At 30.7% G+C, this 21,089-nt stretch overlaps 2 protein-coding genes across 3 annotated transcripts in view; one reads left to right on the top strand and one right to left on the bottom strand.

Annotated features, from left to right (window-relative positions):
- Positions 1-2,651: 2,651 nt before the first annotated feature.
- On the top strand, positions 2,652-4,148 carry Sgf11 (SAGA associated factor 11kDa). Its single transcript, XM_088037643.1, has 2 exons — positions 2,652-3,450; positions 3,499-4,148. Exons 1-2 carry the CDS (start codon positions 2,901-2,903, stop codon positions 3,741-3,743), a joined length of 795 nt encoding a protein of 264 aa, XP_087893769.1. The 5' UTR covers positions 2,652-2,900; the 3' UTR covers positions 3,744-4,148.
- Positions 4,149-8,049: 3,901 nt separating this feature from the next.
- Positions 8,050-21,089, bottom strand: part of sas (stranded at second transmembrane protein) — a 48,881-nt gene continuing 35,841 nt past the window's right edge. Inside the window, exons 4-8 of one of the 2 annotated variants that reach the window (XM_088038999.1) lie at positions 17,117-18,067; positions 13,407-14,036; positions 13,192-13,360; positions 8,293-9,380; positions 8,050-8,240 (exon numbers count right to left, since the gene is read on the bottom strand). In XM_088038999.1, the coding sequence (XP_087895125.1) occupies positions 8,233-8,240; positions 8,293-9,380; positions 13,192-13,360; positions 13,407-14,036; positions 17,117-18,067 (2,846 nt within the window). In that variant the 3' untranslated portion in view covers positions 8,050-8,232. The remainder of the gene's footprint in view (positions 8,241-8,292; positions 9,381-13,191; positions 13,361-13,406; positions 14,037-17,116; positions 18,068-21,089) is intronic. The other variant, XM_088039007.1, reaches the window with a different exon arrangement.

Consider the following 21,089-nt stretch of genomic DNA (forward strand, 5'->3'; position numbering starts at 1 on the left):
TACAGCTACTAAATTGGCGGATATTACTTTTCTTGAGTAGTTTATTAACTCCACCAAATTGCAAAAGTGTAGAACAAAGGACTCAAAATTTAGAAATTTGCATTTTTAAGACTAACAAAATTTGTCGACAATTTTTCCAAAAATTTCGTAACTTTGATAATTTAAATGTTACAGCTACTAGATTGGCGGATATTACTTTTCTCGAGTAGTTTATTAACTCCACCAAATTGCAAAAGTGTAGAACAAAGGACTCAAAATTTAAAAATTTTCATTTTTAAGACCAACAAAATTTGTCGACAATTTTTCCAAAAATTCGTAACTTTGATAATTTGAATGCTACAGCTACTAAATTGGCGGATATTACTTTTCTTGAATAGTTTATTAACTCCACCAAATTGCAAAAGTGTAGAACAAAGGACTCAAAATTTAGAAATTTTCATTTTTAAAACCAACAAAATTTGTCGACAATTTTTCCAAAAATTCGTAACTTTGATAATTTAAATGTTACAGCTACTAGATTGGCGGATATTACTTTTCTTGAATAGGTTATTAACTCCACCAAATTGCAAAAGTGTGGAACAAAGGAATTAAAATTTAGAAATTTTCATTTTTAAAACCAACAAAATTTGTCGACAATTTTTCCAAAAATTCGTAACTTTGATAATTTTAATGCTACAGCTACTAAATTGGCGGATATTACTTTTCTTGAATAGTTTATTAACTCCACCAAATTGCAAAAGTGTAGAACAAAGGAATTCAAATTTAGAAATTTTCATTTTTAAGACCAAGAGAATTTGTCGACAATTTTTCCAAAAATTCGTAACTTTGATAATTTGAATGCTACAGCTACTAAATTGGCGGATATTACTTTTCTTGAGTAGTTTATTAACTCCACCAAATTGCAAAAGTGTAGAACAAAGGACTCAAAATTTAGAAATTTGCATTTTTAAGACTAACAAAATTTGTCGACAATTTTTCCAAAAATTTCGTAACTTTGATAATTTAAATGTTACAGCTACTAGATTGGCGGATATTACTTTTCTCGAGTAGTTTATTAACTCCACCAAATTGCAAAAGTGTAGAACAAAGGACTCAAAATTTAAAAATTTTCATTTTTAAGACCAACAAAATTTGTCGACAATTTTTCCAAAAATTCGTAACTTTGATAATTTGAATGCTACAGCTACTAAATTGGCGGATATTACTTTTCTTGAATAGTTTATTAACTCCACCAAATTGCAAAAGTGTAGAACAAAGGACTCAAAATTTAGAAATTTTCATTTTTAAAACCAACAAAATTTGTCGACAATTTTTCCAAAAATTCGTAACTTTGATAATTTAAATGTTACAGCTACTAGATTGGCGGATATTACTTTTCTTGAATAGGTTATTAACTCCACCAAATTGCAAAAGTGTGGAACAAAGGAATTTAAATTTAGAAATTTTCATTTTTAAAACCAACAAAATTTGTCGACAATTTTTCCAAAAATTCGTAACTTTGATAATTTTAATGCTACAGCTACTAAATTGGCGGATATTACTTTTCTTGAATAGTTTATTAACTCCACCAAATTGCAAAAGTGTAGAACAAAGGAATTCAAATTTAGAAATTTTCATTTTTAAGACCAAGAGAATTTGTCGACAATTTTTCCAAAAATTCGTAACTTTGATAATTTGAATGCTACAGCTACTAAATTGGCGGATATTACTTTTCTTGAGTAGTTTATTAACTCCACCAAATTGCAAAAGTGTAGAACAAAGGACTCAAAATTTAAAAATTTTCATTTTTAAGACCAACAAAATTTGTCGACAATTTTTCCAAAAATTCGTAACTTTGATAATTTGAATGCTACAGCTACTAAATTGGCGGATATTACTTTTCTTGAATAGTTTATTGACACCACCAAATTGTAAAGTTGTAGAGCAAAAAACTCAAATTTTAAAGTTTTTCATTTTTGAGACCTTCCAAAAATTCTTTTGCAGAAATTCGTAACTTTGATAATTTTGGTACTGCAGCTACGAAATTTGGAGAACTTACTCTTTTTAATTTGTTTATTGACTCCACCAAATTGCAAAATTGTAGAGCGGACCACTTAAATTTAAGAAATTTTCATTTTTAGGACCAACCAAAAATTATTGTAAACATCCTTTGCAAAAATCCAATTTTTTTAAATAATGTTTGCGCTACAGTTACGAAATTTAGGGAAAGCACTCTTTCTAATTAGTTTATTAGCTCTGCAAAATCCCACAATTATAAACCAAAAGACTCAAATTTTACATTTATTGCAAAGCAGTCTTTAGCCGAAAAATTTCACTTACCAGTTAATTGACAATTATTTCATTGCATTCGACCAATTAAATGAACCATTGAATAAGGTAGAAACACAAAATGCAAATTATGTTTTTGTCGTACGTTTTTAAATAATTAAAATAGAAGCGATTAAAATTTTAGATAGTGAATTTTTCGCTACTATTAACTTTAAAATAACACTTCTCAATAATTTTAAAATGTAGGAAAATAGAAACATAGAAACGTCTAAAATGTTACTCTTCTCTTAAAATCGGTCGCAATCTAAGAATTAAATTTCGTAATCGATAGAAAGAATAATCGTTTTTAAATTTCCCGCGTCAAACCACCAACCTAAAATCTAGTGGAAACCACCAGACGTCAATGTAACCAACATTGCGTTGGTTACAAAATCCGTCAACAAATAATGAAGATATTAATCTACCAATAAGTTCTTTGATTACCTCATTGGCTCGTTCCACGCTCCTGTAATACCGTACGTTTAGAAAATTGTGATAAAACAGAAAGATGTGTTCATGCGGTAAGTGATTTGAGCTTCTGCAATTTATAGGTTATACTAGTGGCATTTAACAAAAAACGGCGGCACGTTTAAATGTTGACAAAAATGTCAAAATCACAAAAACTAGACGATAAACAAATTCTGTCGAAACTAGCAAAAGATTTCCACGAACTAGTCACCAATAAAGAAGTATTACGTACCTCAGTAGAAAGTTTTCTAAACAATGTAATAGACGAGCTCACATTAGGAATAATTTTTGATTTACATCGTAAATTTAAAACCAACGCTTATGAAATCGAGATGGAAGAAGACGATGGAGAAGACGACGAACCAACGGAAGTAGAAATCTTCGCGCAGCACGACGTAAAAAAGACGCAGGATTGCGTGTGCCCCAATTGTGATCGCGCAGTGGCAGCTACCAGATTCGCCCCACATTTAGAAAGTTGTATGGGAATGGGCAGGAACAGGTTCAGGAACACAACGAGACGCGTCGCCAGTAGTAGTAGCACAACCACCAACAACAAGGAGCGAGAAAACTCTTCGTTTAGTGGTGTCCCTAGCGATGACGAAGACGACATTGACTGGAACTCAGGGAATAAACGAGGGAAGAAGAAAAAACGAAACGGGAGTAAAAAGACCAAAAGTACGTTTGTTGTCCTAAAGCAGAACTTGTTCAATTATTAGGTTTCAGGTGGCGGTACTCCTAAAAAATCATGTGATTCTAAGCCCTCTGACTTAACAAATGTTGAAGTTGAAGCAGAAGAAGATGATTTGGCAAGCTTACGCGATCTTTTGCAGGATCATTCCAATAGTTCCTCGCCAGCGGATTCTGTTTCAAGTAGTCATTCAAATTCGTCGAGAAAAAAGGAAAAGTCGAAAAGTAAGAAAAATAAACGGGACAGGTCGTCGCCCAGTTCAAGCATATCAGCGGAGTAAAAAAGTGAAACATTCTTTATTGTGGTATATTTTAATTATTTTACTTTTTATGTGATGTACCGATTTACTGACAAGTTTATTTATTGTATTATCTAAATTTAAATACCTCATTAAATGTATATAAATGTTGATAAAAATCATGTTTATAATTCTATGTTTTACACTTGTCTTTTAGTTTTATACATGTTTCAAAGTATGACAATGCAAACGTTTGTACACATTAAGTTGCAGTGAATTATATTAATTGTGTGATGCAGTTGATATCAATATTTTTATACACCAGTTTTTGTTTTTAATTTTATTCATTTTTTACATTTAATAAATCGAATAATTTTTTATTTTGTATTTATCTGTTGCTATAAAGATAATAGTGGTGGCTAAAATATTTTTTGCCAAACTCTAAAATGAGTCATTTTTGTATTCCATCCCAAAAGTTGTCATGACTACTAATAAAGCTAGTGGATCAATACAATTAAAAAAGTTTGTTTGGTCTAATAGGTACGTCAATATGAATAAATTATTTGGTCTGTAAGTAAATTAACACTTTTTTTTTAGCAATTTGCATTTTATGCAAAAAAAGACGGCAATTTTTTTGTGTTTATTTTAAACAATTTGATGGTTACCAGTGGCATTCGAACCGCATAAATATTCATACATAATAAAAAATATTGTTTGTAACACATACATAAAAAGTTTTTGCGGATTTTATCTGCTAAACGATTAGTCTCCAAAAACTGTGTTGTAAGTTGGTTGCAATACATCATTTTCTAATCTATTTCGGTGGACAATTGTTGTAGAATCTAAAACAATTATAAGGAAAAATCTAAACAAACTCGAAAGAATAAAAAAATCAGGAAAAATGAATCCAATGAGAATATTTGAGTCGCTTAAATGAAAAACCCGACAGGAATTCAGTCATAATTTTTCGAGCAATAGAAAAACTCTTAATAGGCGCTTTTAATTTTAAATGTTGGAAGAAAAAATGTTTTCAATTTTGTAGTAAAAAGCCATATAAATTATGAAAGTGTACTAATTTTACATTTAGGCGACTGATTTGTATAAAATTTAAACAGGATTTTGAGAAAAGTTTGAATAAAAATCTGTTTTTGGTCCTTCAATTTTGGAATTTGGTAGAATTAATAAGCGTGACCAAGGTAGTAACGGGTTCAAATTTCTTTCTCGTATTCCTAAAATTCGCGAAGATACAGTACAAAATTTAATCTAAAATAAGTATTTGAAATTTTTAGTTCGTTCTAAAATAAAAAAATTATAAAAAATGTGTTTCTAGTCCTAGAATTTTGGAATTTTAATTAATAATAAGTTAATAATTGTTAATAAGAGTGGTAATACCTCTAAATTCCATTCTTGAATTCCTAAAATTAGCTAAATCTTCCTTTGATTGCTTCGATTGGATATTTTTTCATTTTTGTGACTCTTGACTGTGTTTCTTGAATTTTTAAAATTCTTTTTATACTTTGAGTTTCTTAAATTATTTGGATATTTTACAATTTTTTTTTTGGATTATTTGGATTCTTTATATATGTTTTCATCATTAATTCCCTTAGATCTTTCGTTTTTATGTTTCTTTGTATTTCTTCAATTCTTTATAAATTCGTTGGATTTATTAAATTTTTGTCTTTAAATTTCTTGTATTGCAAAGAATTTTTAGATAAATTTGGTTCACAATAATTCGATTCCTTCGATATTTTTAATTTTTTTGATATGTATTTTTTTGCATTTTTTGGACCTTTACATTAATTTCATGCTTTACATTCTTTGATTTTATCAATTTTTTGGATCCTATCGATTTTTATGTCTTTCCTTTGCATTTCAGAACTTCTTTATATTCTTTGGATGTTGTACAACATAATAACAATAATACTTAAGAGAACAACACACTTTTGGTTGTTTTAATTCCTTCTTATCTATCGTTTTATTTGAATTTTTAATTTCTTTCATTCTTTCGATTGTTTTTATTTTTAGCATTGTGTGCATTTATGGATTATAATTCTCTTGACTTCTGTTTTTTTTTTAATTATTTGGATGGTTAAAATATTTCTATTTCTTCAATTTTCTCAAGTCTTTCATTCCTACTTTTCTGTTTATTGATATTATTTAGAAGCTTTACATTCTTCCCTTGATTTAGATTTTCTGAATGCGATTTTTTGCATTCTTAGGACTGTTTTGATTTTTGCTATTTTTTGCATTTTTTGGATTCTTAACTCTTCCGATTTTTTCATTCTAGTTACTTTGCATTTTTGTATTTTGTTTCGGGTTCTAAAATTTTGGAATTTAGTATAGCTAATGTAAGCTCGTCAAAAGTAGTAATGCTTGTATTTCCAAAATTTGTCAAAAAACGAAATTTGATATGGAATATTTGATGTTTTTACTTCGTTCTAAAAAATCTGTTTCTGATCGTGGAATTTTGTAATTTGGCACAAAATAGAGGGAATCAAGGAAAAATCTGATGAATGCAAATAGAATTGGATAAATCAAATGTAGATCTAGGCAATTTAAGTATAATCTTGAAAAAAACGAGATACTTTAAAAAGAAAATGAACAAAAACTAGAGAGAACATAAAATCTACAGAAAACTTAAAAAGAATTTAAATAGTATCGAGAAAATGTTAAGACAATTCAGATAAACTAGACAAAATATGAGAAAACTAAAACTAAATTAAATAAAATCTATAGAAAGAGAATAAATAAATCTAAAGAATTCAGCTAAAATTTTGAGAGAATCTAATCAATTTAAAGAAGAATTCTAGAGAATCCAGAAACAATACAGAATAGTTTAAAGAGAATCTCGTAAATTCACACAAAACATAGGATTTATCTGCAAGATGGTAGGAAAATATGACAAGACTCTAAAGAGAACCTAAGAAAGAATCTAGAAAATGAAACAAAATTGGGAAGACAATGAGAAAACCTTGAGAAAAAATTTTGTGGTTCTATAGAAACAGGAAAAAAAGTCATAGAATCTACAGGAAAATTAAGCCAAATCCAAAGACAGACTAAAGTAAATCCGGTGAATCCACAAAAAAACTAAAAATAATTTTAATAAAAAATCAAAGAATAACTGGAAAAAATTAAGAGATTTCCTTTTAGGCCGTATTTGTTTGGTCGTCTATAACAAGTACTGAAAGTTTAATATAGAAAATTGGAAGTGTTTAGGTTAACTTAACATTAATTAATTCTAAAAATTCGGTTTCGAGTCTTAAAATTTTGAAATTTGGCATAGTTCATAAGCGGGCCAAAAGTAGTAATGTCTCTAAATTTTACTCTTGTATTCCTAAAATTAGTGAAAACAAAAAATTTCATCTAAAATATTTCTAAAAAAAACCTAGAAAATAAAAAAAAAGTGTGCACAAAATAAGGGAATCAAGAGAAAATCTGTTAAAACAACGAGATTTTGAGGAATTAAAAATAGGTCTAAAAAAATTCTAGTATGTATAATCCAAAAAAGACACTTTAGAAAGAAAATGGCTAAAACCTAAAGAGAAACTATAGAGGAGATGAATTTCAAAGAGAGTCTAAGAAAAACCTACCTATAAATCGAATTGAGAAAATGTATACAGAATCTAAACAGAATCTACAGCAGATATCAAGATAACGTAAAGAGAATTAGTAGACTCTTTAAAGAATCTGAGAAAATCTTAAAGCTAAATTATGAAAAGTCAAAAAAAATTATAAAATTGAAAGAAAATTTTAAGAGAATGTCGAAAAAAATTCTAGAGAATATAGAGAGATTACCCAAAAGATTAAAGAGATTCGCGAAAATTTAAACAAAATAGAGGAACTACTTGAAATATCTTAGGAAAAACTAAAGAGAATCTATAAAATGTAGAAAATTGAAACAAAAAAGATAAGTCATTAAAAAAAATTAGAGAGAAAATTCAGAGATTCTACAGAAACTAGAAAGAAAGTTAATTTTATAGAATCAAGAGGAAAAAGAATCCAAAGAGAATCTTGTAAGAATTTGAGAAAAATCGAAGAATATCAGAAAAAAGGAGAGATTTCCTTCTGGTACGTGTTCGTTTGCTCGTTTAGAATCAGAACTGAAAAGTTTTCTTCTTAGAGGTGGCTGCTTCACACTTTTTCTACAAAAAGATCATTTTGAATATAATTTCACTTTGCACGATTTGTATTAGAACTAGGCAGATGCTTCAAGGCAGAATTTTATGAAAATTTTTACCCATTTCATATAGTTTTATTTGACTGAAGGTTTAGATGTTTAGAAGCAACATTTTCCATTCCATAGGGACTAAAACTCTTTCAAACTTTCTGATTTAAAAAATTTTGTCTTACTAATAATATCGTATGATTTATTCTAACAATAAGGAAAACTGACAATATGTTACAGTAAATACCTAATATATTACAAATTAAATTATTGTTTAATATTAAATACACTTGAGAGGTTCTCTTCTACAGAAAACTACGACGCAAATATGTACAACAGTCGGAAGTGGTCAGATCTTGGTTATTTTCACAATCCTGGAAGAAAAAAACAGTTAGCAAAACTTCAAAATTAGTTATTTTGTTTTACCCATTGTCTCTTGTTGAATTTCTACCTTGTAAGTCGGATTATCGTAAGCCGATTGGCTCACCCTCGGCGGCGGGGGCGTGATGGCAGCTTTGTTTTGGTTGTGCCTCCTCACCAAGATCAGTAACAAAATGAGTGTGCTTAAAATGGCGATTGAAGCTAAAATAGCTACAATGACTAGTGGTCCATAGTAATCTCCCTTTTCTCTTTGTTCGCCCGCCGAGAGTTTATCCTGGTGCGTGGAGGCGCCCAAGGCAGGTGCGGCTCTAGGCTTTGTGAGAAAATCTTGGACATTACTAGTTTTGATCTTCCCGTTAGTTAGATACACTTCTAACCACAGCCGATATCTCGTCCCAGGCTTCAAATCCATAATGATGGTCTTCGTGGGAGAATCTCTCTTCGCGATCTTGAAAGTGCTGTGATCTTCCTTGCCGGAATCACTTTGGTAAATCGCTCTGTAGATGTTGACATACTTGTCTTCAGGGTATGGAACTCCCGACCACGCGATTTCGACACTCGTGGATTTGATGTGCGCAATATCCAGCGTCACGTTGAATCCGTAAGTGTCGATTTCGTTCGCCGTGGTAAAGTGGAGCATGTGGTCTGCATGGAGTTCCGTTAACTGACCGGTGAAAGGAATAAAGAAAATTCCGATTTCGTACTTGGTGTTGGGCTTCAGGCTCTCAAGAGTATAGCTAGTGACGGAGCGGTGGATCAACGGCGTGGCGTCGTAGATTTTCCCGTCGATTTCTTTGAACCGCAGCTGGACGCCGTCGATGAACTGGAGCTCGTATTCGGTGAATTTGCGCCACACTACCGTCACCCACGTCGCGTTGATGTCGCTGATGGCCAGTTCGGGCTCGATGGGGATCATCGGGGGCAGAGTGGTGGCGGCGAGGTCGCGGAGGGTGCGGATTTTGTACACGCGGCTCGTGGGGGCGTTGTGCAGGTCGCGCATTGTTATGGTTATCTTGATTTTGTACTCGGTGTCCGGCTTGAGGTCCAGCAGGTCGAATTCCAGTTGAGGAGTAGCAATTAAGTCATTAGGAGGAGCAAAAACTTGAAGCTGCCACGAGTTAATGTCGGGGTTGCTGGAAATGACGGGTTGCAAGAATTTCGCGGATTTGAAATGGTGCAAGAGCGGGGAAAGTTTGGCTTGTTTTTTGAGTTTTGGCAGCTTGAATATTTTGGAAATTTGCAAAAATTTTGATTCACTGAAAAGTAAAAATCTGTCCTGCCTATACTATATATAAATAGTTTGGCCATTTTATTAAGAAACTTGAAGTTAGTAATCTTTATAAATTTTTAAATAATAATTTATAATAAATTTTCAAAAATTTTGGTTTGCTTAAAATTTAAAATATTCCCAAATATTGTCTGCGTCCTCAATCATTTTGTAACTTGACAAGCTTAAAAAAATAAGTCGAGGACAGTGACGTCTGCAATTTTCAAAATTTTTATATTTTCAAAAATTCTTCTTAAAAAAATAAACATTTCTGAAATTCGTCATGCTAGTTTATACTATACTTTCCTAGTTTATACTATAAATAGAAAGAATTATTGGCCCTCAATAGAGAACCAATTATAAAGACAATTCCCAAATTTTCAAAAATTTTATTCCACGGAAATAAAAGAAGATCAGAAAGTTTTTTCATTATTTCTACAATTTGGTAGTTTCCGTTTCTTCAATAATTCTGCAATTTGGCATGTTTAACTTTCGCAAAATAAAACTTATCGTCTAATAAATAACTCAAATTTACAAATTTCAAATTTATGGTTCAATAAAAACCAATTACCTAGTCTTAAATCTGTTTTTGGAAAAATTACAAATAAAGTATAAATAAATTATGTGTCGTTTTTTCAATTTAATAAGCTGAATAAAGATGCCAAAAGCAATAACTTTTGCAAATTTCAAGGTTATTGTCTCATAAATAACTGAGTAATGAGACTTTATTGTTTAATTACCTACTAGAACTTAAATTTCGTCATATTGTTTTTTTTAATCTTTTTCGTTTATTCAACCTTTTTACTATTTTTTAAAGGTAAGTGAATTAGCAAATTTCAGTTCTTATTCCATAAAATAACGAAGTTATGAAATAGCTTTTGGAAGATTTTCAAAAATTTAAGTTTTTTGGAGATAAAATAAGTTCCGTTTATTTAATAATTCTGCAATTGGGCAGGTTTACTACCGAAGTTAAGAGGAGTTACTATCAAAAATTTCAAGTTTATCGTCCGATAATTAACTTAGTTATAAGGTTTTTTGAAATTTTTCAAAAATTTAAGCTTCTTTGAAGGATACAATTTTTTTAAATCTGTGCCTTTTTTCAATAAATCTGCAATTTTCCACGCTTGAAAACGAAGTTAAGATGAGTAACTTCGGCAATTTTCAAGATTTTCGTTTGATAAATAACTGGGTTATGAAGCGGTTTTTGGAAAATTAAAAAGAATAGGTTTCTTTAAAGAATAAACACTTTTAGAATCTGTGATTTTTTTCCAATAAGTCTTTATTTTTGCGCACTTAATAACGAAGTCAAATGAAGAAACTTCCGCAAATTTCAAGTTAATCATTCCACAAATAACTGAATTGTGACGCTACTTTTGCAAATTTTCTGAAAATTTTGGTTTTTTAAAGAAAAAAAAATCTAAAATCTTTGTTGTTTTTCTAACGATTCTGCAATTTCGTGCAATTAATATTGAAATTTGGACCAATAATTTGTGCAAATTTTAAAGTCCTCGTGTTATAGATAACTCAGATACAATGCTTTTTGGAAACTTTTTGGAAAAATTTCTAAAATCTTTGGCGTTCGTTCAATTTAATTTTGAAATTTTTGGGGCGCAAGTTAAGAGAAGAACTTTGGCAATTTGCAAAGTTTATTAATTGCCAAATAACTGAGTTGTGAAACTATTTTTGGAAAATTAGGTTGTTTTAAACAACAGACTTTTTTTTAAATTTGTGCTTTTTTTGCAATATCTGTTTAATTTTACAAACTTAATAAGGAAATTAATTGAAGTAACTTCCGCAAATTTCAAAATTATTGTCCCACAAATAACTGAATTGTGACTCTATTTTTGCTAAATTTCTAAAAAATATAGGTTTTTAATTTGTGTTTTTTTTTTTTTATTTATTCTGCAATTTTCTACGGTTAATAATGAAATTGAGAGTAATAAGTTTTGCAAATTTAAAGGTTTTCGTTCAATAAATAACTTAGTTATAAGATGTTTTGGAAGTCTTTTCTGAAAGATAAAAACTTCTAAAATCTGTGCCGTTTTTCAATAATTCTGCATTGTTTTTACGCTTAATAACAATTAAGAGGAGTAACTTTGGCGTTTCAAGGTTATTGCTTGAAAAATAACTAAGTAATAAAATTATTACTGAAAAACTTGGAAAATAAGGTTCTTTTAAACGATAAACTTTTTTCAAATTTGTGCCCTTTTTTCAAAAAGTGTAATTTTCTGAACTTAATAAAGAAGTTAAATATGGCAACTTCTGCAAATTTCAAGGTTATCATTCTACAAGTTTTTAAGTTGTGACGTTACTTTTGTAAGATTTCTAAAAATGTAGGTATTTTTTAAAACAAAAAATTCTAAAATTTGTGTCGTTTTTCCAATTATTCTGCAGTTTCGCCGTTTTTTCAGTACAATTTTTGGGGTTGAATAACGGAGTTAAAAGGAGTAACTTCGGCAATTTTCAAGATTATTGTATGATAAATAACTGACTTATGAGCAATTTTTGAAAAATTTTGAAAAATTAGGTTGCTTTAAAAAAGAGACATTTTTAAAATTTGTGTTCTTATTTCAATACAACTGTTATTTTGCGAGTTTAATAAAGAAGTGTAATGAAGTAACTTTCGCAAATTTGAAGGTAATTAGTTAACAAATAACTGAATTGTGACGCTATTTTTACATTTTCTAAAAATTTTAATTAAAAAAAAATCTAAAACCTGTGTCGTTTTTTCAATTGTTCTGCATTTTTCAAAGGTTAATAACGAAATTAAAAATAATAACTTTTGGGAATTTAAGGTTCTTTTCCTATAAATAAGTCAGTTATAACGTTTTTTGAAAAATTTCAAAATTTATGCTACATTACGAGAAAAAAAAATTCTAAAGTTTGTGCCGTTTTTTTCAATAAATTTGTAACTTTCTAGGATTGATAACGAAGTTAAGAGGAGCAACATTCGCAATTTTTAAGGTTATTGTTTGACAAATAACTGAGTTATGAAGCATTTTTGGAAAATTTGGAAAAATTATGTTTCTTTAAACAACAAACATTTTTTAATTGTGTGCCCTTTTTTCCATAAGTTCACCAGTTTGCGAGCTTAATCTAAAAGTTAACTTTCGCAAATTTCAAGGTTATTATCCTACAAATAACTGAATCGTCACGCTACTTTTGCCAAATTTCAAAAATGTAGGTTTTCTTTAAAGAATTTTTTTTAAAAAGCCGTGTCGTTTTTCTAATTATCTTGCAAAAACGAAATAATAACGAAGTTAAGAGGAGTACCTTTGTCAATTTTCAAGGTTATTGTACTATAAATAATTTAGTTATGAAGCAATTCTTCTTTGAAAAAATGTAAAAGTTGTCTTCATGGAGAAAACAACTCTAAAATTTGTACCGTTTTTTCAAGAATTATGCAACTTTGTTAGATTAATAAAAAAGTTGAAAACCATAACTTCTGCAAATTTCAAAGTTATTGTCGCAAAGATAACTAAGCTATAAAGATATGTTTGAAATAAAAATTCATTTTTTTCAAAAATTGTTATGGCTAATAAGTCGAAAATAATAATTTCTGAAATTCTTAAAACCATCAATAAATAAATAAATAACTGGCGGTAGCGCTTGAAAACTCAAAAATTGAAACTACTGTTAAACAAGCCCAATTTTTCCAACCCTGGACTGTAACTTACTCGTGCCGGGTGTATCTGACTTCCACCCGCCCATGAAGCCCCACAATGATGGGCGGTACCACAAACGCAAGTCTCACAGTATGAGCATCCACGGCCTCCAAAGTCGTAACACTGATATCCTCCTGATTTTGAACTGGTACGTTCGGGTAACCTCCAGGGAACATTTGACCTGCATCAGTCATTGAGCAATGAATCGTTTTGATTTACTTACAAACCTTGTAACGTTGAATTATGTCTATTTGCTATAATTGGACTTTGTGGGGCTAACAGTACCGGTCCGTTACTGAACTGATTAGGAGGGAAAGGTAGAACGTGTCCATGAGGATTGGCATTTTTATGTACTTCTTGCAAAATTTGCTCGAGAGTAATGCCGGGTGGTAATTCATCGACGTTGCCATTCTGGGGAATCACATAGGGAATGAAATGTTGCGGACGTCCCATATAAGGAGTCTGGGGTTTCGCCGGGACGTTGTGGACTTCCACAACGGATCCCGAAGGATAGTTACTGATCTCTGGATGTTGATGGATGAACTGCAAGAGCTCGTCTTGCGTCCCTTGGAAGTGCTGGGTCTTAATGGTACTGGGAGGAGTGACAAACATCGGTTTCGGTTTCTGTTTTTTGGGATCGGAAGGTTTTTTGTAACTAGGATTGTACGGCCCTAAGAACGTCTCCTTGTTCTCGTCCTTGGTGGTTTTATGATAGAAAGGATTCTCGTCTGGGAGCACGTTTGGAGGAGGTCTCTCCTTATCAACAGAGCTGTCGTTATGGTTGGCGTACACCAACAGCGGCCCCATGTTTTTAGAAGGAGCCTTCGAGTTTGTCTGAGTTTCGTTTCGTCCGGTCTCTGAAATACACTCGTCAACGTCCACTTTTCATATTTCGACAACTACTACCAAAGGGGCCCGTTAAGTTAGCCCCCCCAGTTCTAGAATTTCTATAAAATATTACATAGCCCAATGCGCTAATTATGCGCTATTATGCGCCACAATTTTCATTTTTTGCGCTACCTCCCCTAGAAAGTTACAATCATTTTTTGCGTCAGCCCCCCCAGTTAACAAAATTAATTTATTTTTAGGTCAATCAATTGCGCCAATTATGCGCTATTTTGCGCAAATTACTGTTTTTTTGCTCTTCACTGAAAACCTTCAAAAACAAACCTCGAAAAACTCAGGTACGTCAATATTCTTTTTTTTGTCAAACAATTATGTCAATTATACAGGGTCTCGCATAAATTTGTTTTTTATCACCGATAAAGATAAAGTTTTGGCTAATGCAAATTGTATATAAAATTTGACTTTTTTTCTAGTTTCTATAGAACCACAGAATTTTCTCTCAAGATTTTCTCATTGTCTTCCCAATTTTGCTTCATTTTCTAGATTCTTTCTTAAGTTCTCTTTAGAGTCTTGTTTTATTATCTTTCAGATAATTTCTCTGTTTTGTGTGAATTTTCGAGATTTTTTTTGAACTATTCTGCATTGTCTCTGGATTCTCTAGAATTCTTGTCGACATTCTCTTTAAATTGAATTCTCTCAAAATTTTAGCTAAATTCTTTAGATTTATTTATTCTCTTTCTATACTTTTTATTTAATGAAGTTTTAGTTTTCTCATATTTTGTCTAGTTTATCTGAATTGCCTTAACATTTTCTCGATACTATCTAAATTCTTTTTAGGTTTTCTTTAGATTTATGTTCTCTCTAGTTTTTGTTTCGTTTTTGTTCATTTTTTTTTAAATATTTTTTTTTTTTCAAGATTATACTTAAATTGCTTAGATCTACGTTTGATTTATTCAATTCTATTTGCATTCAACAGATTTTCTCTTGATTCCCTCTATTTTGTGCCAAATTACAAAATTCCACGACCAGAAACAGATTTTTTAGAATTTTTTATTTTAGAACGGAGTAAAAACATCAAACATTCTATATCAAATTTCGTTTTTTGGCAAATTTTAGAAATACAAGCAGAAAATTTAGAAGCATTACTACTTCTGACAAGCTTACATTAGCTCTACTAAATTTCAAAATTTTAGAACCAAAAACACAAAAAAATGGAAAGAAACTAGAATGAAAAAATCGAAAAAATTAAGAAACAAAAGAAACAAAGGGTAGCAAAAATCCAAATCAAGGGAAACATGTAAAGCATATAAATAAATCCAAATAATTAAAAAAAGAAACAGAAATGAAGAGAATCCTAATAATTCTATAAATGCAAACTATGCTAAAAATATAAAGATTTATTAAGAATTGAAGAAATACAAAGAAACATAAAAACGAAAGACCTAAGGCAATTGATGAAATAAAATCGAAAGAATCCAAATAATGCAAGAAGAAAAAAAAAGAAAATTGTAAGGTACCCAAATAATGTAAGAAATTCAAAGTATAAAAAGAATTTGAAAGATCCAAGAAACACAGTCAAGAGTCATAAAAATGGAAAAATATCGGATCGGAGCAATCGAATGATAGATTATCCCAATAATTCTATTTTCCTAATTTTAGGAATTCAAGAATGAACGATTATTAATTCTGCCAAATTCCAAAATTGTAAGACCAAAAACAAATTATTAATGTCTCCGGATTCTTCTTAGATTTTCTAATAAATTGTTAAATAGTCTTTATATTTTTCCCGAATACTTTAGAACTGTTAAAATTTTCTGGATTTTACAGATTTTTGTAGACTTTCGATGGCCATTGAATTTTCTAGATATTTAATATTTCGTTTTTAGATTTTTCCTAGATTGTCTTTAGACTATACTTTCTATAGATTTGGTAATTCTAAACGCCCTCTAATTTTTGCAGATTTTTTATACATTTGGTCCAAGATTTTCTTTAAACTCTCCTCAAATTCTATTTAAATTTTCTATAAATCAGTCGCCTAAATGCAAAATTGGTTCACTTTTGTAATTTATAAACTTATTACAACAAATTGATAAAATTTTATCTTCCAATATTTAAAAATAAAAGCGCTATTAGAATTTTTTCTATTGCCCGGAAAATTATATTCAATATAATTCAATATAATCAAATATTCTTCTTAGATTTATTTTCCTCGACTTTTTTAATTCTTTCCAGTTTGTTTAGACTTTTCCTTATAATTGTTTTAAATTATTTTGTTTTTTTTTCAACTATTTTGGCAAAAAGTGATGACCTCTATAATTCTGTTTGCAAAATGGAAGAGGAAAAATGATAAAAACCCAAGACTAGTCGATAAATACGTTCTTTTTTGACAGCTACAATCAAAGAACATTTTAATGAACAAAAAAGCAAAACAAAATGAATAATATGCTAAAAGACGTAAAATTCGTCACAAGATGTAATGTTTTTTTACCAGTACCTAAAATACAGTTTTTGCGAACTAATCGTTTCTGTTTAGTAGGCGAGTCTTGTTATGTACGTGTTGCAAACACCTTTTTTTATTATGTATGAATAATTATGATTTACCTGAAAATCGTACGCTTCGAATGCCACCGTAGTAATTAAATTGTTTAAAATAAACACTAAAAAATACGTTTTTTTACATAAAATGCAAAATGTTAATTTATTTACAAAGCGAATAATTTACTCATATTGACGTACCTGAGTATTCGAGGTTTGTTTTTGAAGGTTTTCAGTGAAAGGCAAAAAAAATTAATTGGCGCAATTGATTGACATAAAAATCAATTAATTTTGTTAACTGAGGGGGCTGACGCAGGTAACAAAGAAATGATTGTAACTTTCCAGGGGAGGCAGCGCAAAAAATGAAAATTTTGGCGCATAATTAGCGCATTGGCGTAATATTTTATAGAAATTCTAGAACTGGGGGGGGGTAACTTAACGGACCCCTACCAAAGCCGTGTCCAAAATATATACAGAGTGGAAAGTAATTAGTCAGTCCTGTCTTATGTACAGCTGTTAGTGTGCCCACAAAGACCGCAATTAAAAGCGAACGTACCTGGCTGAGCGCTGCAGATCCAATACATGCAACAATCATCATCAGCTGCATGATCGACGATGGCTTGGTGCGCCGGACACGCTAAATTAGGCGGCGGTAACGCAGTAACAGGTGGGCAAATGTTCTGGCACTCCACATTCCCCATTTCGCAGTAACACCTCTTTTCGCAACCAGTAATATTCTCAGGGACTTGTTGCCAGTTCTGGTAAGTTTCGCCTTCGTAAACGCACGAGCCGTTACTTTTACATTTGAGTTGTTCCGGACAACAGTTTGGAGGTGTCGGCTGGAAATTTGGGGGCACAGTCTCCCATTCTATACAATTGGGGTCTAACACATCCACCCCAAAGTAAGTTGGACACTCCAACTTCAAACACTTCATTCCAGTTTCCTTGCAAACGCACAAAGACGTACAATTGTCGTTGTACTCTTCCTCCAATTTGAAACTCATCCCATTGTACTTACACCCAATTCCCCCTTCTTCTTCATTCTCGACTTTAACCACATCGTTGTCATTCTCCATCTTCATAAACTTCGTGTCATTCATAACATCAACATACTTCCCCTCGCGAATTTTGTACGTCTTCCAATTACTCTGATCCGCGCTGCCATCAACAAAAATCTCTTCTTTTTCCCCCGGTTTGGGGTCAAACTTCAACTCAACTGTTGTCCCATTCAAAAATTTCGCCTTAACTAATTTGTGTTTCTGCATGACTTCTTCTTTTTCGTGGTCATCTAACGTTACATCGCAAAGCAGCTTCTTGCAGCACGGATCATTGGGGTCTTGTAATTCCACGCATTGGTCGCTGGTTTTATTAATCATTGGACAACGTGGTTTGCACGATAATTTTCCAGCAATTTCGCAACTGCAAACTTCATCACACGCTTTGTTGAACGTCTCTCCTCGGTGGTACGTGTGATTATTGAACGTACAGATTTCTAACGGTTCGGTTTCTGTGAGGAAAATTTCGGGGATGAGTAAGCGCGGTTAGAATGGGGGGTTTTAAGTTGGTAACTTCTAGAGTGGTGAAAGTGGAGGACATAGTTGTTTTTCTTGGAAATTGAGAAGTCGCTAGAGAAATTTTGTCTACGATTGTGCGAAAAATAGGCGTTTATTTTTTTTAAGGTTTAGGTAGCTTTGGCTATTGCACACTGTTTTCTCAGATACGAAAAATCAGCTGTCAAGTTTTATTTATTTTGACATTTAATGACAGATGATTCTTAATTAACATTTTTATAAATTTGAAATGAAAGAATCGTAAATAAAACGTTGTAAGGTACATGTATAAAAACTCTCCTTATGGCACTCGTGTCTTAAAACACTCGGAAACTCTTGTTAAAATTGGAAAAAAAATTGGGATTGTATTTAATATTATTATATTGCTAGATAATCTAGAAATATATTAATATTAGATTATCAAATTTTTAGCTTTTCAGATTTTTAGATTTTTTGATTTAGAACAGTTAAATATAACCACTCAAAACTAACAACTTTTCCAAATTTCCTTATGTTGACATTAAAACTGCCAAAATTACAGGACCGAATGCAAAATATTGGCTATTTTTGCCTTATTCTCTAAATGAAAATTTCTAAAATTCGTCCCTGTTGTTCTAAAATTATCAGATTTAAAACAGGGAGTTAACCACTCAGAAGTAATTAGTTCTCCAAATATCCTTATTTTGACATCGAAACTACCAAAATTTGAGGGCCGAATGCAAAATATTGAAAATTTTTGGCCCATTCTCTAAACGAAAATTTCCAAAATTCGTTCCTGTTGTTCTAGAATTATGAAATTTGGAACAGTGAATTACGCATTTAAAGCTAGCAAGTTTTTAAATTCTCGTTACGTTGGCATCAGAACTACTAAAATTAAAGAACCAAATGCAAAATATTAGCTATTTTTAGTCCATTCTCTAAACGAAAATTTCTAAAATTCGTCCCCGTCTTTAAAAAAATTTGAAATTTAGAGTAGTGAATTAGCCATTCAAAAGTAACAATTTCCACAATTTTCAAAATAACAGGGGCGAATACGAAATATTGGATATTTTTGGCCAATTTTTTAAACGAAAATTTCTAAAATTCGTTCTCGTCGTTCAAAAATTTTGAGATTTAGAAAAGTAAATTAGCCACTCAAAACTAATAATTTCCTTAAATTTTATTATGCTGGCATTAAAACTACTAAAATTACAGCGCCCAAGGCAAAATATTGGATATTTTTGGCTCATTCTCTAAATGAAAATTTCTAAAATTGGTCCCCGCTGTTGAAAAATTTTGAGATTTAAAACAGTGAATTATCTATTTAAAAGTAACAATTTCCGCAAATTTCATTTGGTTGGCATCAAAACTATCGCAATTACAAAGGCGAATGCAAAATATTGAATATTTTTGGCCCATTCTCTAAACGAAAAATTCTAAAATTCGTCTCTGTGGCTCTAAAATTATGAGATTAAAAACAGTAAATTATGCTTTCAAAGTTAGCATGATCTTCAAATTTCATTAAGTTGGCATTAAAACTACCAAAATTACAGCGCCGAATGCTAAATGTTAGCAATTTTGGTTCATTCTCTAAACGAAATTTTTTAAAATTTGTTCACGTCGTTCAAAAATTTTGAGATTTAAAACAGTGAATTAACCACTCAAAAGTAATAATTTCCCTAAATTTCATTATGCTGGCATTAAAACTACTAAAATGACAGGGCCGAATGCAAAATATTGAATATTTTTGCCTCATTCTCTAAACGAAACTTTCTAAAATTCGTTCCTGTTGCTCTAAAATTATAAAATTTAAAACAGTGAATTATGCATTTATAGCTAGCAAGTGCTTAAAATTTCATTACGTTGGCATCAAAACTACCAAAATTAAAGAGCCAAATGCAAAATATTAGCTATTTTTGGTCCATTCTCTAAATGAAAATTTCTAAAATTTGTCCCCGTCCTTAAAATATTTTGAGATTTAGAGGAGTAAATTAGCCATTTAAAAGTAACAATTTTCCCAAATTTCATTACGTTGGCATTGAAACTATAAAAAAAAATAGGGGCAAATACGAAATATTGGATATTTTTGGCCAATTTTTTAAACGAAAATTTCTAAAATTTGTTCTCGTCGTTCAAAAATTTTGAGATTTAGAAAAGTGAAATTAGCCACTCAAAAGTAATATTTTCCCTAAATTTCATTATGCTGGCATTAAAACTACTAAAATAACAGCGCCGAATGCAAAATATTGAATATTTTTGCCTCATTCTCTAAACGAAACTTTCTAAAATTCGTTCCTGTTGCTCTAAAATTATGAAATTTAGAACAGTGAATTATACATTTAAAGCTAGCAAGTTCTTAAAATTTCATTACGTTGGCATCAAAACTACCAAAATTAAAGAGCCAAATGCAAAATATTAGCTATTTTTGGTCCATTCTCTAAATGAAAATTTCTAAAATTCGTCCCCGTCCTTAAAAAATTTTGAGATTTAGAGGAGTAAATTAGTTATTCAAAAGTAACAATTTCCTAGAATTTCATTACGTTGGCATTAAAACTATCAAAAAAAAATAGGGGCAAATACGAAATATTGGATATTTTTGGCCAATTTTCTAAAATTCGTTCTCGTCGTTCAAACATTTTGAGATTTAGAAAAGTAAAATTAGCCACTCAAAAGTAACAAGTTCCCAAAATTTTATTATATGGGCATCAAAACTATCGCAATTACAAGGGCGAATGCAAAATATTGGATATTTTTTGCTCATTCTCTAAACAAAATTTTCTAAAATTCGTCTTTGTGGCTCTAAATTTATGAGATTAAGAACAGTGAATTATGTTCTCAAAGCTAGCATGATCTTCAAATTTCATTAAATTGGCATTAAATCTACCAAAATTACAGCGCCGAATGCTAAATATTAGCAATTTTGGTCCATTCTTTAAACAAAATTTTTTAAAATTTGTCCACATCGTTCAAAAATTTTGAGATTAGAACAGTGAATTAGCC

The sequence above is a fragment of the Gnatocerus cornutus genome, chromosome 1 (genome assembly GCF_029298725.1).
Source record: "Gnatocerus cornutus isolate USDA-ARS CGAHR chromosome 1, icGnaCorn1.1, whole genome shotgun sequence".
Taxonomy (NCBI): domain Eukaryota; kingdom Metazoa; phylum Arthropoda; class Insecta; order Coleoptera; family Tenebrionidae; genus Gnatocerus; species Gnatocerus cornutus.